The sequence below is a fragment of the Rhagoletis zephyria genome, unplaced genomic scaffold (assembly GCF_001687245.7).
Source record: "Rhagoletis zephyria isolate East Lansing unplaced genomic scaffold, Rhagoletis_zephyria_1.1 Rzeph_scaffold_02338, whole genome shotgun sequence".
Classification (NCBI taxonomy): domain Eukaryota; kingdom Metazoa; phylum Arthropoda; class Insecta; order Diptera; family Tephritidae; genus Rhagoletis; species Rhagoletis zephyria.
The window spans coordinates 12,095-33,651 of NW_016159422.1; the positions used below are offsets into that span (position 1 = coordinate 12,095).

At 36.3% G+C, this 21,557-nt stretch overlaps 1 protein-coding gene across 1 annotated transcript; it reads left to right on the plus strand.

Moving 5' to 3' along the window:
- The first annotated feature begins 3,972 nt into the window (after positions 1-3,972).
- On the plus strand, positions 3,973-14,969 carry LOC108366608 (protein toll-like). The gene is made up of 3 exons (XM_017621055.1): positions 3,973-4,135; positions 11,998-13,741; positions 13,804-14,969. Exons 2-3 carry the CDS (start codon positions 12,178-12,180, stop codon positions 14,949-14,951), a joined length of 2,712 nt encoding a protein of 903 aa, XP_017476544.1. The 5' UTR covers positions 3,973-4,135; positions 11,998-12,177; the 3' UTR covers positions 14,952-14,969.
- The last annotated feature ends 6,588 nt before the right edge of the window (positions 14,970-21,557 follow it).

Consider the following 21,557-nt stretch of genomic DNA (forward strand, 5'->3'; position numbering starts at 1 on the left):
TTTGGTTCAACTAATCGCCTATGAAAGTTGAATCATGTAAATTCCCTATAAAATTTAACTTACCGTAAGCAACTTAAGAACCTGTAGATTTTAGATTCTAAAGAGAGCGGTGAGAGAATCAGGCTTGCCAGGTTTTCGTTTTAGTATTTTTCAAAAATAAATGAACGCAAACATATGGCCACACTTACATTTGTGGCAGTAATGTTTTTGGTAGAACGAGCACAATGATGGTGAATTATACTTTAGTTAAGCGATCAATGCGGTTTCGCAACCACAAAATGGATAATATATGATCTTCTCATTTAATTTGCCGCGCAAGCATTTTGTAACACATTTTCTAACAAGCTGTGAACGAACCAATTGATGCAATGAAACATAGTACTTTCTTTGATAGTAACTGCTGTTTGGCCGACATTCCGCTCAATTTACGCCTACTAACAGAGGCGTCTGTATGTTTGTTTGTAAAATGCACATAAGAGTATGTATGTATGTATATATTTATACAAATATGTATCAATATTCCATAATCACAACTAATTCAATGAAATTAACTCTTCTATTGAAATTGTATATAATTAAATACATATGTACATTAGGGTGGTCCAAAAAGAGTAAAATCGGAATTTTAATGCTTTCACCCCTTACAATTGTTCTATATCGAAAAAAAGTTTTATTTTAAAATCAAAAAATATTTAGAGGTCGCTCAAAGCGTTCAAAGCTTCCATGTATTTTATATGAAAAAAATAAATAAATTTTTCGTACAAACAGTACAGAATTCTTGAAAATCAATATTTTTCGTTTGGAAAACTCAGGTTCTCTTCAGGAGATTTTCAATAGTAATACCCAATTGTTTATTTAACCATTTTTTAATACTAACAATTTTTTGTTGGTCCTCTTCATTGCATTTTTCGGGGTTTTTGGAGGTTTTCGGCGGACCTATAAATTATAGTTATACATAGTTAGTAGTAAACAATTTGGTATTGGTATTGGGAATCTTCTGCAGATAAACAGAGCTTTCCGATCGAAAAATATTGACTTTTAAGAATTCTATACGATTTCTACGAAAAGTTGTTTTTTTCCCATATAAAATACTTGAAAAACTTTGAGCGCTTTCAGCGACCTCTAAAAATGTTTCAAAATAAAAAAATAGGGGTATATTTTTCGGTATAGAGAATCCTAGAGGGTGAGAGCATACAAATTCCATATTTTCTTTTTCCACATGCATTTTTGGACCACCCTAATTTACATACATTCATATGTATGTATGTACTTATGCCCTTAAGTGTGAATGCATTTATGTATACATAAAGTTTTAATAGAAATTCTTTAAAATGTTATGCAACTTGGATAAATTCCGAATAGTTAGAAATTAGTCTTATCTCAGTTTTTTTTCTTCAGACGTCGCTCTTACTTTTGCTGCTTGCATATAAATATGTACTGTAATTCACGCAAAACCAAGATAGAAATCAGAAAAAAAGCATTGGCGATAATAGAATCCTACATACATAGATTACTTTCGTACATATATATTTAATCTATGCATCATGTATATACATTAAGCCGGATCGTTCCTAAAAAAAAAGGTTTTATTTTTATATTTGATGCCTCCGACAGGGTAACATAAATTCAGAAGAGTGCTGGTTTATTTATTTAAGGTCAGTTATCTAACAGGCGGCATACACGGTGCGTCTGATTCGCGAGTCATTTGTGTACGTTTTGACTCGCCTGCGACTACACACAGTCGAATAATTCAGAGTCATGCCGGGAGTCATATTGTTGTAACTAACACATATTTATACAAACATATCCAAACTTACTCACGGGTAAGATGCATGGTGTATGCCGCCTATAAGGCTTTCAAAATTTTACTCAAGTGTTGGATAATAATTCATACAACATACAGCAAAAACACATGCAATTCGCTGCAAACGCATATATCTACTAAAAGAGGACGCGACAACCCGAATCATCAAGTCGTTCGGACAGAAAATCAAAATCAATTTGATTCGAACAAAGAGTTTTCAGTACATTTTTGTCGCGCTCTCAGTGAGTGGGATAGGAATGCGTAAAATTACTAACGAAAAGTGTCCGGACACGAACGGTCTTTGGAAAACAAAAAGTAAACAGCCTGCATGGTATTTAAAATGAATTTTTGCTGAATGCCTTGGCAAATAAAGTGCGTTCAATAAAAGTCAAAGAATAAGGCCTTTAAGACTCAAAGAAAAACCTAAAGTATGAGGCCAAAACTGGTTTTAAGAGAGTCCAAAGCGAGCCGTATATGACTCATATAGAGGCTCATTTGATATATGAAGTCGACCTTCTCAAGAAGGGAATCCCCCTCATTTCAGACTCTGAAATGAACTCATTAAAACTGGACCCAAATAACAAGGAATACCTGATTTAAAGTTAGTTAAAGCCTCAGAATAACACGAGCATACATATACTTATACAAAATCAGGGAAAACACGAACTATTCAGAATGAAAAATGACAATGAAGATGGCACAATGCCGACACTGGTTTGTCTTTGAACCAAAGTTGACAGTTCTTCAAATTGTATGTAATGCTAGCACGCTCTGGAGTTTTCTCCGCCTACCTGCAAAACCTGCAGTTCGTTTCCTAACAGAGTTCCATTTTAAAAAGCATGGTATCTTAACCTGCAATGTCCAATCAGAATCCGGTATGACCCTTGGTGTTTGCGTAAGTGGTCCATCTAAGGATTACACGGTAGAGATCCTAAGAAAGAGGACTCTCGACAAAGGGTAAAATACACAAGTGATTGATAACTCTTATTCGTGGAGTTTCTGACCGACGGTTTAAACTTAGCTGACAGGCAGAGTTCTTAATTATTTTCGTGATCCACTCTAATAGAGACATTAGACTGCCCCGCTTTTTCCTCAGTAACTGGCCTGAAAGATTGGAAAAAATTGATATAATAAAAGCAATTCGCTGCAAACGCATATAATAAAAAATTCGGCGCTGTAATAAAAAATTCGGCGGATATGTACTTTTTAAATAATCCAGTGTTTGATGCAGCTCGATACAGTTTCGCAAAACCAGTTTTCAGAAATGTGAATAACTCAGCTATTTCCCTTTTGCCCTTAGCCGCAAAAATTTTTGTCAAAATTTTCAGCGAAAATTGTGGGTTTTGAAACGAAGATCGTTGTAGCAATTACGCGGTTTACAAGTCTTCATAAAAAAACTTATTAGAAAACTGAAAAATCCAAAAAATTAAGGATTCTCTATGGTTTGTGAAGATTCTCTATGTTTTTTTTTACCTTTATTGAAAGCAATAGAAAAATGCCATTCGTCTATCATAAAATACATTTACTTTCAGACAAGTTTTACCAATTTTTTTTTATCCGTATTCTCAACACAGCCCAGCTCACGCATGACATCGATTTGAAACAAAATATGTGGGTGCCATCCACCAAAGAGAGCAAATTGTGTGATTTGTTTGAGGGAGTGCCAACTTTTTTCTTCATGGCCCAGCCTATTGTAAATGCATACATAAATATATGTATCCTAGGGTGGTACTTAAAATATCTAAATGTAAGGTTTCTATGCTAAACCCTTTGACTATATCAAAAATTATTTTTTGTTATCATAAAAAACATTAACAAGAAAATTCCTTTTGAGCTCATGATATCCATAGTCAGGACGACTCTATAAGAATCTGGGTTTTTTTCGAGATAATTATTTGTAAGTCAGTGTTATTCAGAACATACGAAAATTTTGCATAAGTGCAACTCACTTTTCGAAAAAACTTAAACGACCGTTTTTGGATTTTTACTCTGTACGATTAATTCACAAAATTGAGATTTGCATAGCTTTATTGACCACCCTAATGCCACACATTACTGCGCACATTGCACTTACATACATTGACTATTCAATTTAAATTTCTTACTTGTGCAAACATACAAACATGTGTTACTATGAGTGTCATACGTAAACCAGTTTCACTTAGAGTGTTGTAATGTGGAAATGCGAAAAATGCAGTGCAGCGGGTGTAACGCAAATCAAGAAAATTTAAATCTAAAAAATATAGTGATTCATTTGTTTAATTAAAAAAAAACGAAATCGGCAAACATCCAGACGGTTAAAGGCGCTAACCATACATACATTGTTTATGCGTAGGTGCATTGGCAATCACTTTGTAACTATGTATGTATTTATGTACCGCTCAACAAAATTAATTTTTAAGTTATTTATGTGGAACTAAATATATGTATATTGCGCTGTGTGTCTTTAAAGTGATAACTAAGGCGCGAGTTAGCTTTAAAATTGATAAGTGTAGTGAATATAATAAGAATTATATTGATACACACATAGGCTGACTTCCAAAACGTCAATTGCTTTGCATACGTACAAAGTATAAGATTCCACAACGTCGAACTACAAAATATTGACAATGTATACTGTTCCAAAACGCAGCCGAAAAGTTATCGAAACGCATCTCTGGAGCAATCAGCGCATCAGAAACAAAGTTGATGCTTCGTTTGTTATTGGTTAGCATTGGTGTTTTATAAATGGAAAATTCAGAAAATTGTTCATTGCTATATTGAGTATTTAAAATATGCAATGTATATGGTTGCAATGTGTCGCAACTCTGCATATACAAACAGTTTGAATACCGCNAAGCCATACTCCCATACACGCAATCCCATGCTTTCAGACGGGGCTTTTCCTAGAAATATTCTCTGTGGAACGCTGTATTTGAAGATCGTTTAATAGCGCTGCCATTCGAAAGCAAACAAGAAGGTGGCTTTCCCGGGCAATGAGAGTTAAATCAGACAAAAAAAATCGAAGTAGACTTGTCGATGCGTGCCTAGAGCAAAGTTGAATGTGCACTGTGTCATTTATTATTCATATAAATTTTCCCTTCATTAGGTAATCTGTATTAAACCACTTGAAACTCTAGCCATTCCATGCGTGAAACAAAGTGAAAACATCGAACACGGAATCCCTATCGCCTCAAAAGATTCGAAATATGTCGTCCCAAAAGCCCTCCTTTTTCTATTTTTGCCGGCTGGGTAGCTATGCAATTACTTTCTTTACTGCGCCATTAATTTACATTAGGGTGGTCCATTTTTTCTTTCATAAAGCCATCCCCAGATCGAAAAATTATCAAAAATAACGAGAAACGTATATTTTTATTTTTAAATCGATTAATATTTACGCGTGCCGCCGGGGCTTTGAAGTTTCCCATGTACTTTACATTGGAAAAAAAAATTTTTTCGGAAATATTTTTTTTTCCAATAAAATTATTGTCCTTCAGAAGCCCCGGTGGCACGGGTAAATATTAACCGATTGCAAAATAAAAAAATACGTGTGGCCTTATTTTTGGAATTCTTCAGTTCTGGGGGTTGCAGCAGGAAAAATCAAAAAATTTGATTTTCCTATGTATTTTGGGCCACCCTAATATACATATATACACATGAACATTAGACACGTGAAAGTCTACGATTTATTCTTTCATATTAATGCAGACACCAAAAAACAAAAAAAAATATTTTCCCCTTACTAGTACACACTCGTATAAGTACTAAGTATGCATCCCATATTTTAAACACTTGGTAATTTGTTAGTAATTTTTTTGTTTATGACACTGCAATGCAATCGCAGGGAATTTACCGTTGAAATACAGGAAAATGCAGTAAAAGTGATGAAATAAATTTCGAAGCAACTAGAAGGTAGCAATGAAATCCGCTGGTGCTCTTCTTTGGTTCTGTTTTTTTTGATACACTTAATTTGAAGTTGTTAAAAATGAGGAAAATAATTATGAGAGAAATAAAAAGATTTAAATAAATTGAGAAAGTACGTTGGCAAATTATAGCAAAGAAAGCGTTCCAAGTACATTACTAGAGAGCTACTACATATTTTGCCATGCTCAAATATTATGAAATCAAGTGGCGATAACGAAAAGTGTTTTCTAAAACTTTACCGCACTTTTTCTTCTTATTTGATACCCCAATCGTTTGTCGATTTGGAACGATACCAAAAAAACTTGCCTAATTTCCTCTCTCCGCAACGTCCGCAAAAACTGAACTTTTCGGGAGAAAAAAAACTCGAAATTGATACTTGGTAAACGAAGGCTTTCATCTGTTTAATGCTGCTAATTAATGACCAAACAACGACCTTCAGCTGCCATTAAGAGCAGTCCCTTGTCACCTTCAGTCATAAGTTGTAACCATTGGAAAATATAAACTTCCGTAGTGTTTTTTTTAAACTGATGAAAGTACGTCGTCATGAATTGAACCAACCAAATTCAACCAGCACATTCTGGTCTATAAATCCGTGGTGGAAAAGAGAGGAAGAACAAAGTAGGCATCTCGTATATTTTATTTAACCCTTTAGACAAGATATAGATATTATTTGAGGTATGCACCGCGACAAGGGGATCTATTGTGCGCTCTTGATCATTAAAACAGCTCGCTGGGTCCTAACTTCTTTATGAAATCCAATAGGATGTTTGGTGTTATCGAGTTTATATGATGAGTTGCCGCTTTGGTAATTTTTTTCTTTATTTATGAAATATGGTAATTTGGTAACTTATTTTTCAATTTGGTAACTTTTTCGTTTCGGTCCTACATGTAACATAGGTCAGAACAATTTCTGATTCCACAGAAAGTGCTTCGGCGTTCCTTAGTTACTAGAATTATGTGATCTCTAACTAAGTGATTGAAAGTGGCTATTGCTATATCTACCGTTTCCTTTTCCAGAAGATTTTGGATGGTCCTATCTTTCCTTGTCAGTTCGTCAGCTTTGCAAGGGCAAACCGCTATCTGCAAACTCTGGCAGGAGAATAACTTTATCGAACGGGGAAATAGGGCCCACGTGCAGGATAGCAACGCACAAGTGGTGTAAATTGGATAAGCTTAGATCTCGCCCTCTCCTCCGATCACTTCTCCGATATGTAATTGGAGTTGTCTCCGGGAACTGCCTGGTGGGAACCTACACTGCTAGAACTGGTTCGCAGTCAAACGACTACTGTCGTAGCTGCCGTGATGTAGAGGAGGTCGAAAGCGTGAAGCATTACCTATGCCACTATCCCGCTTTTGCGAGGTCTCATTGGCGCTAGTTCTTTTTCTTTTGAATGTATAGCTGAACTGGATGCAGCCAATATATACAACTCTGTGTGTTTCATCAGAGCTATGAATTATTTCCATTTCTAAGGTAAAAGGAGGACATAAAAAGTCTCTAATATGGCATCACAGTGGACCCATGATGGCCTAAGTATGCCCTTTTCTTTTGCGAGTTGAGGGCAGCTAAGATAACCCAACCTAAACGAACCTATGGTTCGGCTGCGGGCTTAATGGCCTGTAATAATTCTCACGCCTTCTCGTCACAGCATAACGTTCAAGGAGTATCAGCTGCATTGGCACAGGAACGGCACAAATCGTTGGACCAGATCTCGAGTTTATGTAGTTGACTTCTTGCTCAGAAATTAGCTGTTAACATACCAGTCAGAATTCTTTGGGAGGCTAAAAAGTTCTTCATATATTTTCCTATTGTATCCTACCGATGGCTCCATTGCCTGTCGCAGCCCAGTGGCTTGGTTCCCGCGCTTGTTTTCGCTTCTCTCCTCAGCTCTTCTTTGATTGTGCGTGGTCCTACCGCAAAGAGGAACGCGGGGCCTATTGATGTCGTTGCTATCGCCTGTATGTCAAGAAAGTCCGCCTCCTCATTACGCTCTATGCCTTTATGGGTCAGAACCCGAAGTGGCTTCAGGCGAGGATTAGATTCCGCCTGCAGTTTTCAGTGGCCACCAAGTTGAGTTGCAGAATACCAGCTCTAATTTGGATTGGATACGACCTTAAAAAACGTCTACTCTGTTAGTGGAGTTCAGGTTTTGTGTGAAAAGATGCGCCTTCTGTCCGATAGTAGATAGTAGGAGGTCCAAAGGAGCTTCTCAGACTAGCCGAGCGTTACCTCTGTGGTTAAATTTAATTAGGAAGGGTTCAGACTCGCCAAAACTCAACTCTTCCCAGCTGCACTTAATATGCACTTGTGTGCCCCAAGAGCCCACAAATAGCACGTAGCAAATCACTTAACTTGATTCCTGTTGTTTTCCAACGCCAATTTCCGTAAAATGAATGATAGCAAGCAAATACAATGGCAAACCACAAAAAGCGGATAACAAAGGTAAAGTTGGAGCTAAAAAAGGGGGAGCGTAGCCGCAAAAAAAAACCAAACGACTGGACACACGATAAACAATACTCGTGAGGTCAAAACAGTAAACTGCTCCGGAAAAGCGATGATCTGTGTATATGTATTAAAACAATTGTGGCACAAACAAAACATGCAACATCCGAGCGCAACACAGTGCGTACAAATCAATTGTCTGCGTTTGCCTGCAAACAAAAAAAGAGGACACCTTGCAGGATAAGTGGCAGCAAAAAAAAATCTATTGAAAAATTGTGAAAAAAAGAAAAAAAAGTTTATTGAAGGGTGGTTGGCTCAACGAAGGGAGAGTGAAAAAATAAAAGGCCCGCATACAAACTGGCCACTGGCGGCATGCAACGCATACAGTTCAGATTTGCTTCTTTAGCCGCTATCGACTGCTCGCATATTCCATTGCTGTGGTCAATTGCTTGTATTCAATAATGCTGCACGTGCTTGAAATTTTGAATGAGCTTCTTTTTTTCTATGTGCGCAGCTTTCACTTTTGAATCCAACTGCTTGCTATTAGCATTCAGGCTATTCATTTGCCATGTCCAAATGCCACTTTGATTCCCTTTTTTTTGGTGTCCTGCGTGCGCATTTTTCATGGCATATTTTGGGGCATTCGATTTGATTGTCGGCCTCGGCTGCTGTGCGTGCGTTTCATTATCATATAATTTGCTCTCTTTTTTTTGCTCTTTTTTGATTGAAGAACAGTTCGTTGTCATTTGTAAATGGGATGTTATCAATTTTCAAGATGATTGAATTGACCTTTTTGTTCCTAACTGCGGTAGGGGATGGAGTACAAGTCGGGAGAAGGCTAACCAAAGTAGATAAATTGATAAAATACAATCATTTTATGGCATGCCATAAATTTGTTAGGCGCATTTTTTAAAGAAAAAATTTGCCTTATCATATTTCAATGAAAAGAGGAAGGAAGTATAGAAAAGTGAAGGAAAGTATAGAAAGGACTATGTATTCTAGGATGTACATTAGACTGGGCCTTTCACATATACACAGTTATTTATGTATGTTTGAACTGGAATTATTTTAATTTCGTTTTAAGTTGTTTGCGGTTTTTGTGGTATTACTTTTAAGTCAAGAAACATTTTTTTTTTTTTTTTCATTTCGTTCCAATTTTTTTTCCTATGTTATCTTTTCCGCTGTTTCTCTACTTCTTCGTATTAAAAGAGAGTTGCTCTTTTTTGATTCATGTTCCAATACCATTTCGTTTAAATGTTGTTATTTTGGATTTTATAATATTAAATTTTTTCGTGGCAAATAAATGTGATTTTATTGTTTTAAAATATGTTCCACTTCCAATTCGTTCTTGTTTCGAATTATTCAGAATAATCTTTTACTTCTTTTCAAAATTTATCACGTTTAACTTTCAAATTTGATTTTAATGCTTCTCTCAAGCAGCACACTGATGTATAGCTTAGTGTAAATTTACGAATTTTGTTATAAATCTGATTAATTGTACCAAAATTCACAAATTTACACCAAGTTATACACCATTGTGCCACTTGAGTTAGCTCCGTTTTTCAATTTATTTTTGTTCCAAATCTTATTTATTTCGCTTGTGATATTTTGTTCCTTAATTAGTTTAATGCGTTGAATTTAAATTATTTACCGTGTGAGGGTATATAAGCAATTTAACACCAAAAAGTTGGTTTACTTTTATTTGGTTCTGGTTTCATTTTCTTCCAACGCTTTTTTATTGTCATCTAATCAATTTCTTGTCATGGCTTTTTAATTAAAAATAATAATTTCTACTTTTTATTTTATATTCCAATTCCTGTTCATTTCAGTTGTTAATTTTAATTTGTTCTTATTTTTCATTACAGTCTTATCAATATCTTTTTCTATTTTTTTTTTTTATAAAAAATATGTATGTTTTTTAAATTAAGTTCCAATAATCGCTTTGCTTGCCATACTTTATTTATTATTTAATTGAATTTTTATTTATTCGCTAATTGATTTTTTTCTGGTATGTCAATGCGATTTCAACCAACCTGTACGTTTGTTTTGTTACTTTAATGCGAAATCCATTCTCTATTTCTTTGAATTTGAAACAAATTACATATTTTCATTGTTTCTTTCAATTTAAATACTCTCTGTTGTTTTTCTATGTCTTTTTTTTTTAAATAGTTACGTTTTTACTATAATAAAACAGCTGAGCAGCACATTTAAATAATGCGTCACATACACTTTGTTCTGATTTCGATTTTTTCCACATCTAGTTTTTCGTTTCTCCTAACTTACATACATATTTTTTTATTTTTTATTTTTGGACACATAATTTCTGCTTTTAAAGGTTGGTTTCAATTCCATTTCGTTTCTGTACTGATAATTTTACCTTGCGAGAGAGTGATACATTGTGTTTGCATTTCTCCAAACGAGAAGGAAAAAGTAATTCCAAGCTGAAGTCGTTTCATGTACAGCTCGTTTCGTTGGTTATTATTTTGCATCTGGAAAACTAACTTCCTTCTAGCGAAATCAAGTGAACTTTATTTCATTTCGTTGTGATGTTCCACTTTAATTATTTTTTGATTTCCTTGTGTTCCAATTTTATGGTTTTTGCATTCCAAATTTAAACTGTTCCGTTCCATTGGTTTTACTTTCAAGTGAAACTTCTGTCTCTTAAAAAAAACTGAATTTTTAAATTTTAAGTGGTTTCAACTTCAATTCGTTTTGCTGGCAGTTATCCAATTTAATTTCTGTTCACTATTTCCGATTTCAGTTTGTTTCCCTTTCGATATGTGCAAGTTATTTCACCCACTAATATTAATTGAATTTCTTCTTGTAAGTTAAATCAAATTGAAAAAAAGAATTTATTCCAATTCCATTTTGTTCCAGTTTATTTTATTACCTGCATTCTTTGCCTCAATTTCTTTGTTTAAAAAAAAAAATCATTTCCGGTTCTAAATTTTTTGTTGTTCTAATTCCATTTACGTTAATGCAAAATTGAATTTCTATGCACATCTAGGTGTTTAAAATGAATTAATTTTTTCTGAGTCTTGCCTTGAAAGAACATTTCATTTTCTAAGGATTTCATTTTGTTCCTGTTAATTTTATTGCCTTTATTCTTTCCTTCAGCTTCTTTAAATTTTATACAAATTTTTTTCGACTTCTCAATTCCTAATCGTTCCAATTCCAACTAATTTCTCTACTTGAATGGGAAATTCAGCTCTATATCTTGGACTATAAAATTAATTAATTATTTCCAGTCTACCAAATAGACTTTTTGCTTGTAAAGTCTGTGAGATTAAAAACATTTCAAATTTGTTCCGAATTCAATTTGTTTAAATTTAATAGGGTTTCAGTTGGTTTGACTATCTTTGGCACTTCTTTGAATTTCAAACAATATGACGTTTATTTTGTGCTATCAGTATTTCGCTGCAGCATTGAACCTTAATTAGAATTAATTTTCTTCAGCTTGAAATTAAAATGAATTAATTATTTTGAGTCTTGCAAAATTAAATATTGTTTCAAAATTTGTTCAATTTCATTTAGCTCTCGATTTGCTTATGTTTCAGCTGGGTTGTTTGTGTGCAATATTTTCCTAAATTTCTTTGAGTTGTAAACAGAAAAATTCGCCTGTTTGATTTCTTGTTGTTTCAATTCATTTGTTCCGCTTCCCATAGCTTGACCGAAATGCAAAATTTGTTTCCCTATTTCTTCGAATTTGAGGCGAATAGTTCAGGCTTTATATTCGTTGTTTCGATTCCAATTCGTTCCTTAAATAGTTTAATTAAAATTTTAGAATCACTTTAGTCTCAGTTTGTTCCAATTACATTAAGTGCTAACTATTATTTTATCTGTTCTTTAGAATCCAACATAAAAATGTTGCTAGACGTCAACGTGCAAAGCCGGCGCTGTTGGATGAACTCACATTACTTCCTTTTCCACTATTTTTCTGCTATTACACTCGGCTTCAGCTATAACAACAATAACTGAAGAGCAGGACTATTGTGACGTTGGAAGCTGTGAATGTATTGAAGACTTTGTGATGTGTGACCTAAAAGATTGCAGTGCCGATATATTACACCTAAGCGGCTTTTTCAACACAACAGAGGAACTATTTTCCAATAACTGCGAAACAGAAGTACTAACAAAACACGGAATTCTTTTCTTTCCTACCGCAAAGCAAGGAGAATACTTAAAAAAGGTTTATCCCAAAAAATCAGAACTTACCATGAAGAATTGCTTGCAAACACCGACAACCTGGAGGCAAGCGAAACTGAGCTATAATGTGCTCGTGAAAATCGACAGGCACACAATGGGTTTTTCTAAATCGCATCACCAGTGGGACGTATTCGTTACAGCTGGCCCATCTAGAGGCTTTCTGCCAGTAAAACTTACGCTCGATTTGAACGAGCTTGAGTATTTAGAGGTAAGGCTCATTTGCACCGGTTACGCAGATGTGGCCCTACCGGTAGACGTTTTTCATGCGCTGCACTCCGTGGAGAATCTCATACTTCATGTGAGCGATAAAGCTGGAGGCGTTGCTGCTTGGCGCAACTTAACAGCAACACATTTTCGCGACCTGCAGAAACTAAAGCATCTCGACTTGGCTGGCAACCGTATGCGCACGCTAACGGTCGACCTTTTCACACCACTGCCAAAGTTGCTACACTTAAATTTATCTTTTAATGCACTGCAGTCACTGCCCGCTGAGTTATTGGTGGCGCAGCAGGAGCTCATCACGCTGGACTTGAGCGGCAATGAGTTGGAGGCGCTGCCGCGTAACTTTTTCAAAAACACAAAGTGGCTACAAGAGCTGCACTTAGCCCACAATCGGCTGAGCGTACCTACGAATGTGATAGAAAATGTCGGTGGGCTTTTCAGCTTACGTCAACTTGACCTTAGTCACAATCGCTTTGAGGACCTGCTTGGCAGTGGTGTGTATGAAAATACCACATTACTCGCAGGTCCACAATATCAGCCTTTTGACCGCGTTGTATATTTGGACAGAGATATGACGATTAATCTCAGCCATAATCGCATAACGCGCTTCAGCTTTGATTGGGTGGAAAATGTTTACGACTGCAACTATCACTACGATCTCTCGCACAACAATATCACGCACGTACCATTTTTAGCGGCAGCCACATTTAAGACGCCGGAAAATTGTCAAAGAAAATGGACGCTGGCCCACAATCCGCTGCAGTGCGATTGCCAAATGTCTTGGCTAGCGGNCTATCACTACGATCTCTCGCACAACAATATCACGCACGTGCCGTTTTTAGCGGCAGCCCCGTTTAAGACGCCGGAAAATTGTCAAAGAAAATGGATGTTGGCCCACAATCCGCTGCAGTGCGATTGCCAAATGTCTTGGCTAGCGATTAACACGCATAACTTTGAAGCCGACGACTGGCAATGCGCCGCACCATCGCCTTTGCTCACACGCCTTCCAATAACACTCACGCGCGCTGAGCTTTGCAGCTGGACGCCCAATGTGTGCCCCAGCGAATGCACTTGCAACTACGATTCTACAGAACTGATAGTTAACTGTTCAGCCACGCAGCTGGTGGAAGTTCCACCGATTCCGCGTCCCGAACAGGTGGGTCTGCGTAGCACTAGTCTTTACTTGAACAATAATACAATATATCAACTGCCACGTANGAACTTATAGTTAACTGTTCAGCCACGCAGCTGGTGGAAGTTCCACCGATTCCGCGTCCCGAACAGGTGGGTCTGCGTAGCACTAGTCTTTACTTGAACAATAATACAATATATCAACTGCCACGTAACACAATATTCGGTTATGCGAATGTGTCACGCCTTTACGTAGCACACAATCGGCTGATTACGATAACCCCGTCTCACTTGCCGACCAACTTAACTATTTTGGATCTACGCGGCAACCAATTGGAGCATTTAAGTGACGACTTTCTACTAACCTATCTCAGTGAGAACGGTACTCTCAAGCAGTTATATCTCTCCAATAATCCCTGGTTGTGTGATTGCGCCGCGGAGCTGCTGTTGCGTGCCGTACGCATACAAAGTGCGCGCATACCGGACGCTTCCATGCTTATCTGCGCCAACTTGCCAAATGTCAGCCTGAAGAGCGTCGACTTCGCGCAGGTTTGTGCCTCAGTTGACATGCAGCGTAGTGCCCTCTTTATCGCATTACTCACATTGGCGCTAATGGTAATTGTGCTCATCAGCGGCATTGCACTCTTCTACAAGTACAACTTGCAGGTCAAGATATGGCTTTATGCCCATCACATAGAACTGTGCTCCATCGACGAACAGGCTGGGAATGAGATGAACAAAAAGTTTGATGCCTTCATTTCGTACGCGCATCAGCAGCAAGACTACGTTAATCGTGTGCTGCTGCCGGGTCTCGAACGCGGTGTTCCTCCTTTTCGCATTTGTATACACGAACGCAATTGGTTGGTGGGCGCCTACATACCCGAGCAGATTGTGGAGTCGGTGGAGCAATCGCGTCGCACGATTATTGTGCTGTCGCAACAATTTGTCGAATCGGATTGGGGTCGCATGGAATTTCGCATGGCGCACCAGTGTGCGCTGAATGAAGAGCGTGCGCGCATAATCATCATTAAGTATGGTGAGCTCACAAATATAGCGGGTCTGGATAAAGAGCTGCAAGCCTATTTGCACATGAATACCTATCTAGAGTGGAACGATCCAAGATTTTGGCAAAAGTTACGTTACGCTATGCCACATAAAAGCAGCGAGATGAAACAAGCTGGTATGCTGCAGTTGCCGAGTAGAGTGCGCTTCCAGCCAGGCGAGCAGCTGCATTGGTTAAGGTAGCGGAACTATGCAATTGGAGGGGAGGACTGAGGAAATGGTGATAATCCGTAAAGCACGGTTTGAAGGCTGTGGGCTATTGAAAGCCTTAATAAGACAAATATTATAATTTTTATTTTCTAAGTATGTACTTTGAAGAGTACTTTAAAGTTTTTAAATTTAAGGGGCTAAAAGAAAAACTTGTGAAGTACAAAATTTTTTTAATAAAGTTTTCAATATATCTGCAGCTCTAACCGGCAGTGCCTGATAAGAATACCTGTAAGCTTGATCATCATCACACGCTTTGATTTTGATAATAGCGCCCCGAACATTGAATATATGCCTGTGTGCTGTGTGTTTCCCTTTATTCATTTACACCAAATTTTATTAGTTATTTTCGGTTTCTCTTCTTTCACATACAAATATTAAAACCCCTTTTTTGCATTTATTTACATTTCATTTCGTTCCATTATACTTCATTGAATTTCATTTCGTTCCATTCCACTATTTTTCAGTTTATTGGACTACATTTCTTTCGTTTTACTTCATTCCATCTTCATTCTTCAATTCACTCCATTTAATTTCTCCCTATTTCTTTGCATTTCATTGCATTTAATTTAATTTTGTGTCATTATTTCTCTGTTTATTTCATTCTATTTCATTACATTTTCCTATTTTGCTTAGTTTCACTCCATCTCTCTCTGATTAACATCGTTTAGTTTTATTCCATTTCATTTCAACTTCGCTCGGTTTAATTTTCATTATATTTTCGTGCTGTAAATATTGGCTTCCATTTTTTTTTAAGTCAAATCACTCCAAGTCATTCATTCAAAGTTTATTTTGTTCCAATCACAGTTTGTTTCTCTAGCATTTGTCACTTTTTCTACTACAAGTGGTTATTGAATTTTACTATGATCGCACGCAAAACCGTTTTCATTAGTTTTCAATTTCAACTACCCATTTTCAAATATGTATTTTATATTCTATGTTCCAGTACCAGTGTGTTCCACTCATATTCCTCAATTTCTGTGCTACTGCTGTTTACCGATTTAATAAAAATTTAATAAAATTTTAGCTCATTTCCATTATGTTCCAATCCCATTTTGTTCCTCTACCGATTTTTTTTCATGGAGATAAAATATTTTTATTTTGTTCATTCTTATTCGTTCCCTTTATTTGCGGAATTTCTGTAATAAAATATCACTCCACTTTCCATCACTAAAAATGTGTCAGCAAATGTGTCATAAAAATCATAAGTTCACATAAGAATATTGGAATCCGCAAAACAATCTTGCAACATATCATTTTTCGCCAGCAAACATAAAACTTCATTTAATGTTGATTGTATTTTAGTGTTGTTGTTGGAAAAAAACTTGCCGCTAATTGCAAACTATTGGCCAAAAATATCATAAAAATTGCCAGAAGCTCTCCGCTGGCATTACAATAATAATGATAGAAAATATTAGAAATTATGATATCTACTGTCATATTTACTTTTGGCAATTTTCGCTTCCTGCACCATGAAATAAAATAAAAATATATATCTATGTAAGTATAGTATGTACGTATGTAAACCTACTGCAAAAGCTTGCATGCCGACAATGATTGCTAACAAATAAAAATGTTCGCCAAATCCTCGAATTTATAGATTCCTGCAATAGGCTTGTAATGGGCAGCCTAAAAGCACGCCCTGCTACTGCAAGGCGTAAAAGGTCCCACACATATACGCAAATGCAAGCAAGCAATCGCATAAACAATAATCAAAAACTAGAATAAAGTGAAAGGCTAGTTGCAAAAACGAAAGCGCCGCATAGTTGTTCAACCACTGGTATGTGCGGCAAGTTAGTTTACATGTGCTTGTGCGCCCCCATGTATGCAACATAAATTGTCGTAATTGAGCGGGAGTGGCTAGTTGTAAGATAGGCAATTGTAAATAAGTAAGAAAGCAGTGGACTCGTTGTAGTTTTTACTTAGATCTTCCTTGTTACGAATAAGTTTTCGTACAGTGACCGAAAAAATTGTTCCAGAACCTAGGAGTGAAAGTATGCGATAAGCAAAGAAACAACCTGCCAGTTTCCTCTCAAACAAAATGGCAAAAAAGCTTTGCCTTTTACTATACACAATTTCATTCTGATTCACTACCATTTTGTTCCACTTCCAGCTTGTTCGCCTTTAAAATATTTTATAATTCTGCAAAATCCTTTCTCAGTTACGTTTTTTTCTGTGCATTAATTTTATTTTATTTTTTATTTTATTTTATTTCCATTTCGTTCCATACCAAATATTTTTCTATTTCAAAAAATCCTATGATTTGCTTAACACTTTTCACAACTGAATTACATTCTCATTTTGTTTCTATGCCACTTTGTTTCGCCGGAGCCAATATCCGTCAACTAAATTGTTTATGTTTAATTTCGCACTGTTTCAATTTATTTTTGCTCCTAGTCCTGCTTTAGTCTTCTGCGAAATTTCTTTGTTAAATTTGCGCCTCGTTTGAAACTAATATTTTTTTCCATTCGGGAAGCCGCTATGCTATTTTGTCAAAATGCAAAAACCTTTTTTATATTTTAATTCGCTCCTATTCCGTTTTGTTCCCATTTATTTTTTCTTAGCATGAATAAATTGATGTTATTTTACAAATTTCCGTCCCCTGAACTTCTTCTCTCTTTTTCCGTAGTGTATTAATTCCTCCTTTATGTTTCAATCCCATTTCGTTCCAATAAAATTAAGATAATTTATTTTTGATCAATTTAGTTATTTCCTATCCATACAAATACGTTCCAATTCCACGTTGTTCCGATTCTATTTCGGTTCTATGACCTTTCCTTTCTAAAATACTTATAATATTTAAAATTTCCGTAAATTCCATTCTCATTCCATTTCGATTCTGTGCTTATTTAAAAGCTGAAATTATATTTCTATACATCATTCGCGGCCTCACATTGCCGTTTTGCTATTGTCGGCGCATTAGTCGTACTACATACATTCAGAGTTTCCTCGCTGCCTCTCTGAAGGCTAATGAAAAAGTGATAAAAGTGTCGAGTGCATTATTGCCAAATAGCCTCGCGACAATAGCGAAGAAATCGCACCAATAATAAACGTAGACGCACACTCACGTACCATATTAAGCGTATATGTAGTTAAACAAGTGCGCGTTTCCTAAAGGCATTCAATGTGTGCATGTATGTATGCGTACCTTGAGATACCCTGCAGATAAAAATTATCAACTGATAAAAATTATCGAATTGAGGACAAATAATAGGAAGATCGAAATTTCATATTATCATTTTGAAGTTATGTCTGACGGAGTTCGAATATGGGACCACCTACAGCAGAATATGTAAACAAATATGAAATGTAATAAAATAAATAAATTAAATAAAATAAAAAAAAATAAAAATAAAAACTAAAAAAAATATTTTGTTTTTCCTATTAATATTTTATGTCCAAAAGTAGTTAATTACAAGTTAGTTACATCAAATGCAGAGGTAACCACCCTTGACTATTTCGCGGCCATCGCCATAGAAATATAGTTAGCTTTCGTCAAAGGAAATATACAGGTAATAAGTGACTTTAAGCTCTTTCCTAATCAACTTAAAGTTAGCTTATAGTTAGATCCATTTCCTGCAGGGTACATTTACTTATTCTCAACTACACAAATATTTTCTACTGCCGCCTACTGATTTTACGTGCCTACTTTAACGTGGAAATACCGTGGAAATGTTGTTAGTTTTATTATTGTCACATGTAAGCATTGCTGTTGTTTTCGGTTTTGTTGCTGCTGTTTTCGCTTGTCATACATATGTATATACGCGTCCTTTCTGCCCTTTGCTATTATTTTGCACTTACTCTAACATGATCGTAAATATTTTCCTATGCTATTTTATATTGATACTACGGCAGACAATGTTGCTCGCCACTGGCCCCAATTCTTCCCCACTTTTTCGCTGCTTTCACTTCATTCTCCCGCCGCACTCAATATAAACGTATTTATTGCAATTATTTGTTGCTTCTGCTGCTTTGGTTCGTGCAGTTATTCAACCTGCGCTTATTTGGGACATTTAACAGTTACAGCTGTTGGCAGTTTTATGAAGGCACTCGTGGGCTGGGGATATCCACATACTCATGAATTTCCGGCTATAACTATGGCAAGTCCACGTACGTTTATATATATGTACATATATGCATATATTTATATGTGTCTTTCTATGTCTTGTGTCCGAAATTTTTATTGTCCATCCAATTTATTACAAAAACGTACGCGCAAGTGTTGGCCTTCATAATTGCTTGCTTATTTGGCCAGTTGTTCCAGCGAATCTGCTTTTGTGTGCAATCTTTTGATACATATTTCTCCAATGTCCTTGTTCTTTTGCTTTTGCTACGCTTGTTTTGTTCGGCTGTCAAAAAGCAATAATCATCAATTCTGATTTTTTCTCTCTTGTATTGTGAAAATGATTTTTTCTACTTAAGCGCATTATGGGTGATGTCCTTTTTCACGATTTTATGGCATAGCTGAGTGCAATTGTGATTTTGTGCGGTTATTTGATTTCAATTTGATGAGTATTTATTGGCAGCGGGATTACTTACGCATATATTTTTGTGTGTATAGGTTTAAGTACTCATATACCAACCTACCATAGTCCATTAAAATAACTATTCCATCCTAGAATTGCAGCATATTCAAAGCTATGATATTCGGAGCCCTTGATACCACGTTCCTTCCCTGCAATACCTAAGCCATTTCCAAGCTGTCTAAGAAAGACCCAAAGAGAGACTTTGGAAAAGAAAAGCCTCAGGCACAAAATACTGTTAGAATGATGGTGCTACAGTTTTTCTTCTAACCATGAAAGCCTTTCCATACCTATATGAACATCTTTTGTGCCTAATTGAGGCACTACTAAGCATTCCTTCTCTACATATCGCTGTCTTAAAAGAAGCTTAAAGTTTCTTAATTATGCCGATAGTATATACACCGACGACTCCCACACTGGCCAATACTTCGAGAAAGAGATGTGTTTTTCCAATCTAAAACGGGAATGTTTTCATGTTGAATTTTACCGTAGAGGTTTCCTCACCAGGTCAGTTCTTCTTGCCTTGCAAACATATTAAGTAACTAACAATCAGGTTAGATATACTCTTCGATTGATAACAAGTTAGGGCTGAGCTTATTTAGATATATCTGATGTGGATAGATGGGAAACGAAGTGGCAGGTATTTGGGCCTAGTAAGGCGAGCTCGGGACTTTATATTCCCAGGAAACTTATTCGAATAATCATCGAGCTCTATTAATATATGTTTGAATAAAAACTGAAGCCCTATGTCACCTACGAGATCCAAAATACTATTCAGACTAAGTAGGAATCACCTTGGGATAGTCACAGGTTAATTGAGTATGCAATTCTATTTACCAAATATGCTGAGCGTCTTTGTTAAAGTCTTCCGTCAACGAACTTATTTGATCTTTCTGGTTTTACTTCAAATCTTCTTCTCGTCACTGTAACGGGTTACCAAATATTCATAGTGGCTGGCTCTACATTTCTTTCTGCCACGAATACCTCTCATTAAGCCCGTATATACCGTTTTCATTTGAAAACTTCATCGAGCTGGCAAACCAAGGATGGATAGCGCGATAAATGTGGCCCAGATACAACATAGAAAAGCCTAGCGGCGGAATTTAACTGGATTTCTCTCAATGCAAGATTATGCTGAGACGAAGTAACAAACGAACACTTGAAAAACTTCGACAGTTGTGGAACTCAGGCGGTTATGTTCGTCAATGTTTTTCAGGGGTAAGTAATTCAGACTTAACGTTTTAAAAAAATTTATTTTAAAAAAAATTTTCATTGAGCCAAGACGGTATTACAACGGATCCTGGACACCTAAGTTTGCTTCTGCAAGGATCTGAATGAAGGCATCCACTACAAGCTAACCCAAAAAAGCTGTGACTATCAGATCCTCGAAGTATACTTTTTCACCAGTAAGAACCGAGAATCTACAATTTTTCTTAAAAAATTCGTTATCGAAACAGTTTGTGGTGTATTTTCCTACCTACCCTCTTCAGATGAGCTTTTCATATAATACCAAGCAATACCATAAACTAAGAGAGCTTCTTCAAAACCCGCCTTCATTCTAGATAGCCAAGTTGTGATTACTGCGACTGATACGATATTTTTTGTAGAAGCTGCAGAATAAAAGCAACATTTTTGTCAACACATCGTCAGTGTATATAGGGTCCACCATGTAATGGTATTCTGAGATATGTAGAAGCAGAAGCAGACAAGACTTGGTGAACCACGTGCAAGCATATATACGACGCCGATTACTTCTATCACAAGTTGAGGGGAAGGTCACAAAAGCTATAAAAACAAGCGGACTAATATGCTTATAGATGCATGCAGAATATACGTGGTGTACATTTAGGGCATCGCGTAGTTTCATAAGACTTTGTAAGCCAAAAATACTGCTGCTAATTATGAGGTAAGATTTCTTAAACATTTCTTAGGGAATATCTGACATCGAAAAATACAGGCCAATGTTTCGAAGATCTAGAAAATTTAGGCACATTTGAATACCCTTCTGGATTCATCAAAAAATCTTTTTCGTTTAAGGAAAAGCAAAAATGGGTCTGCG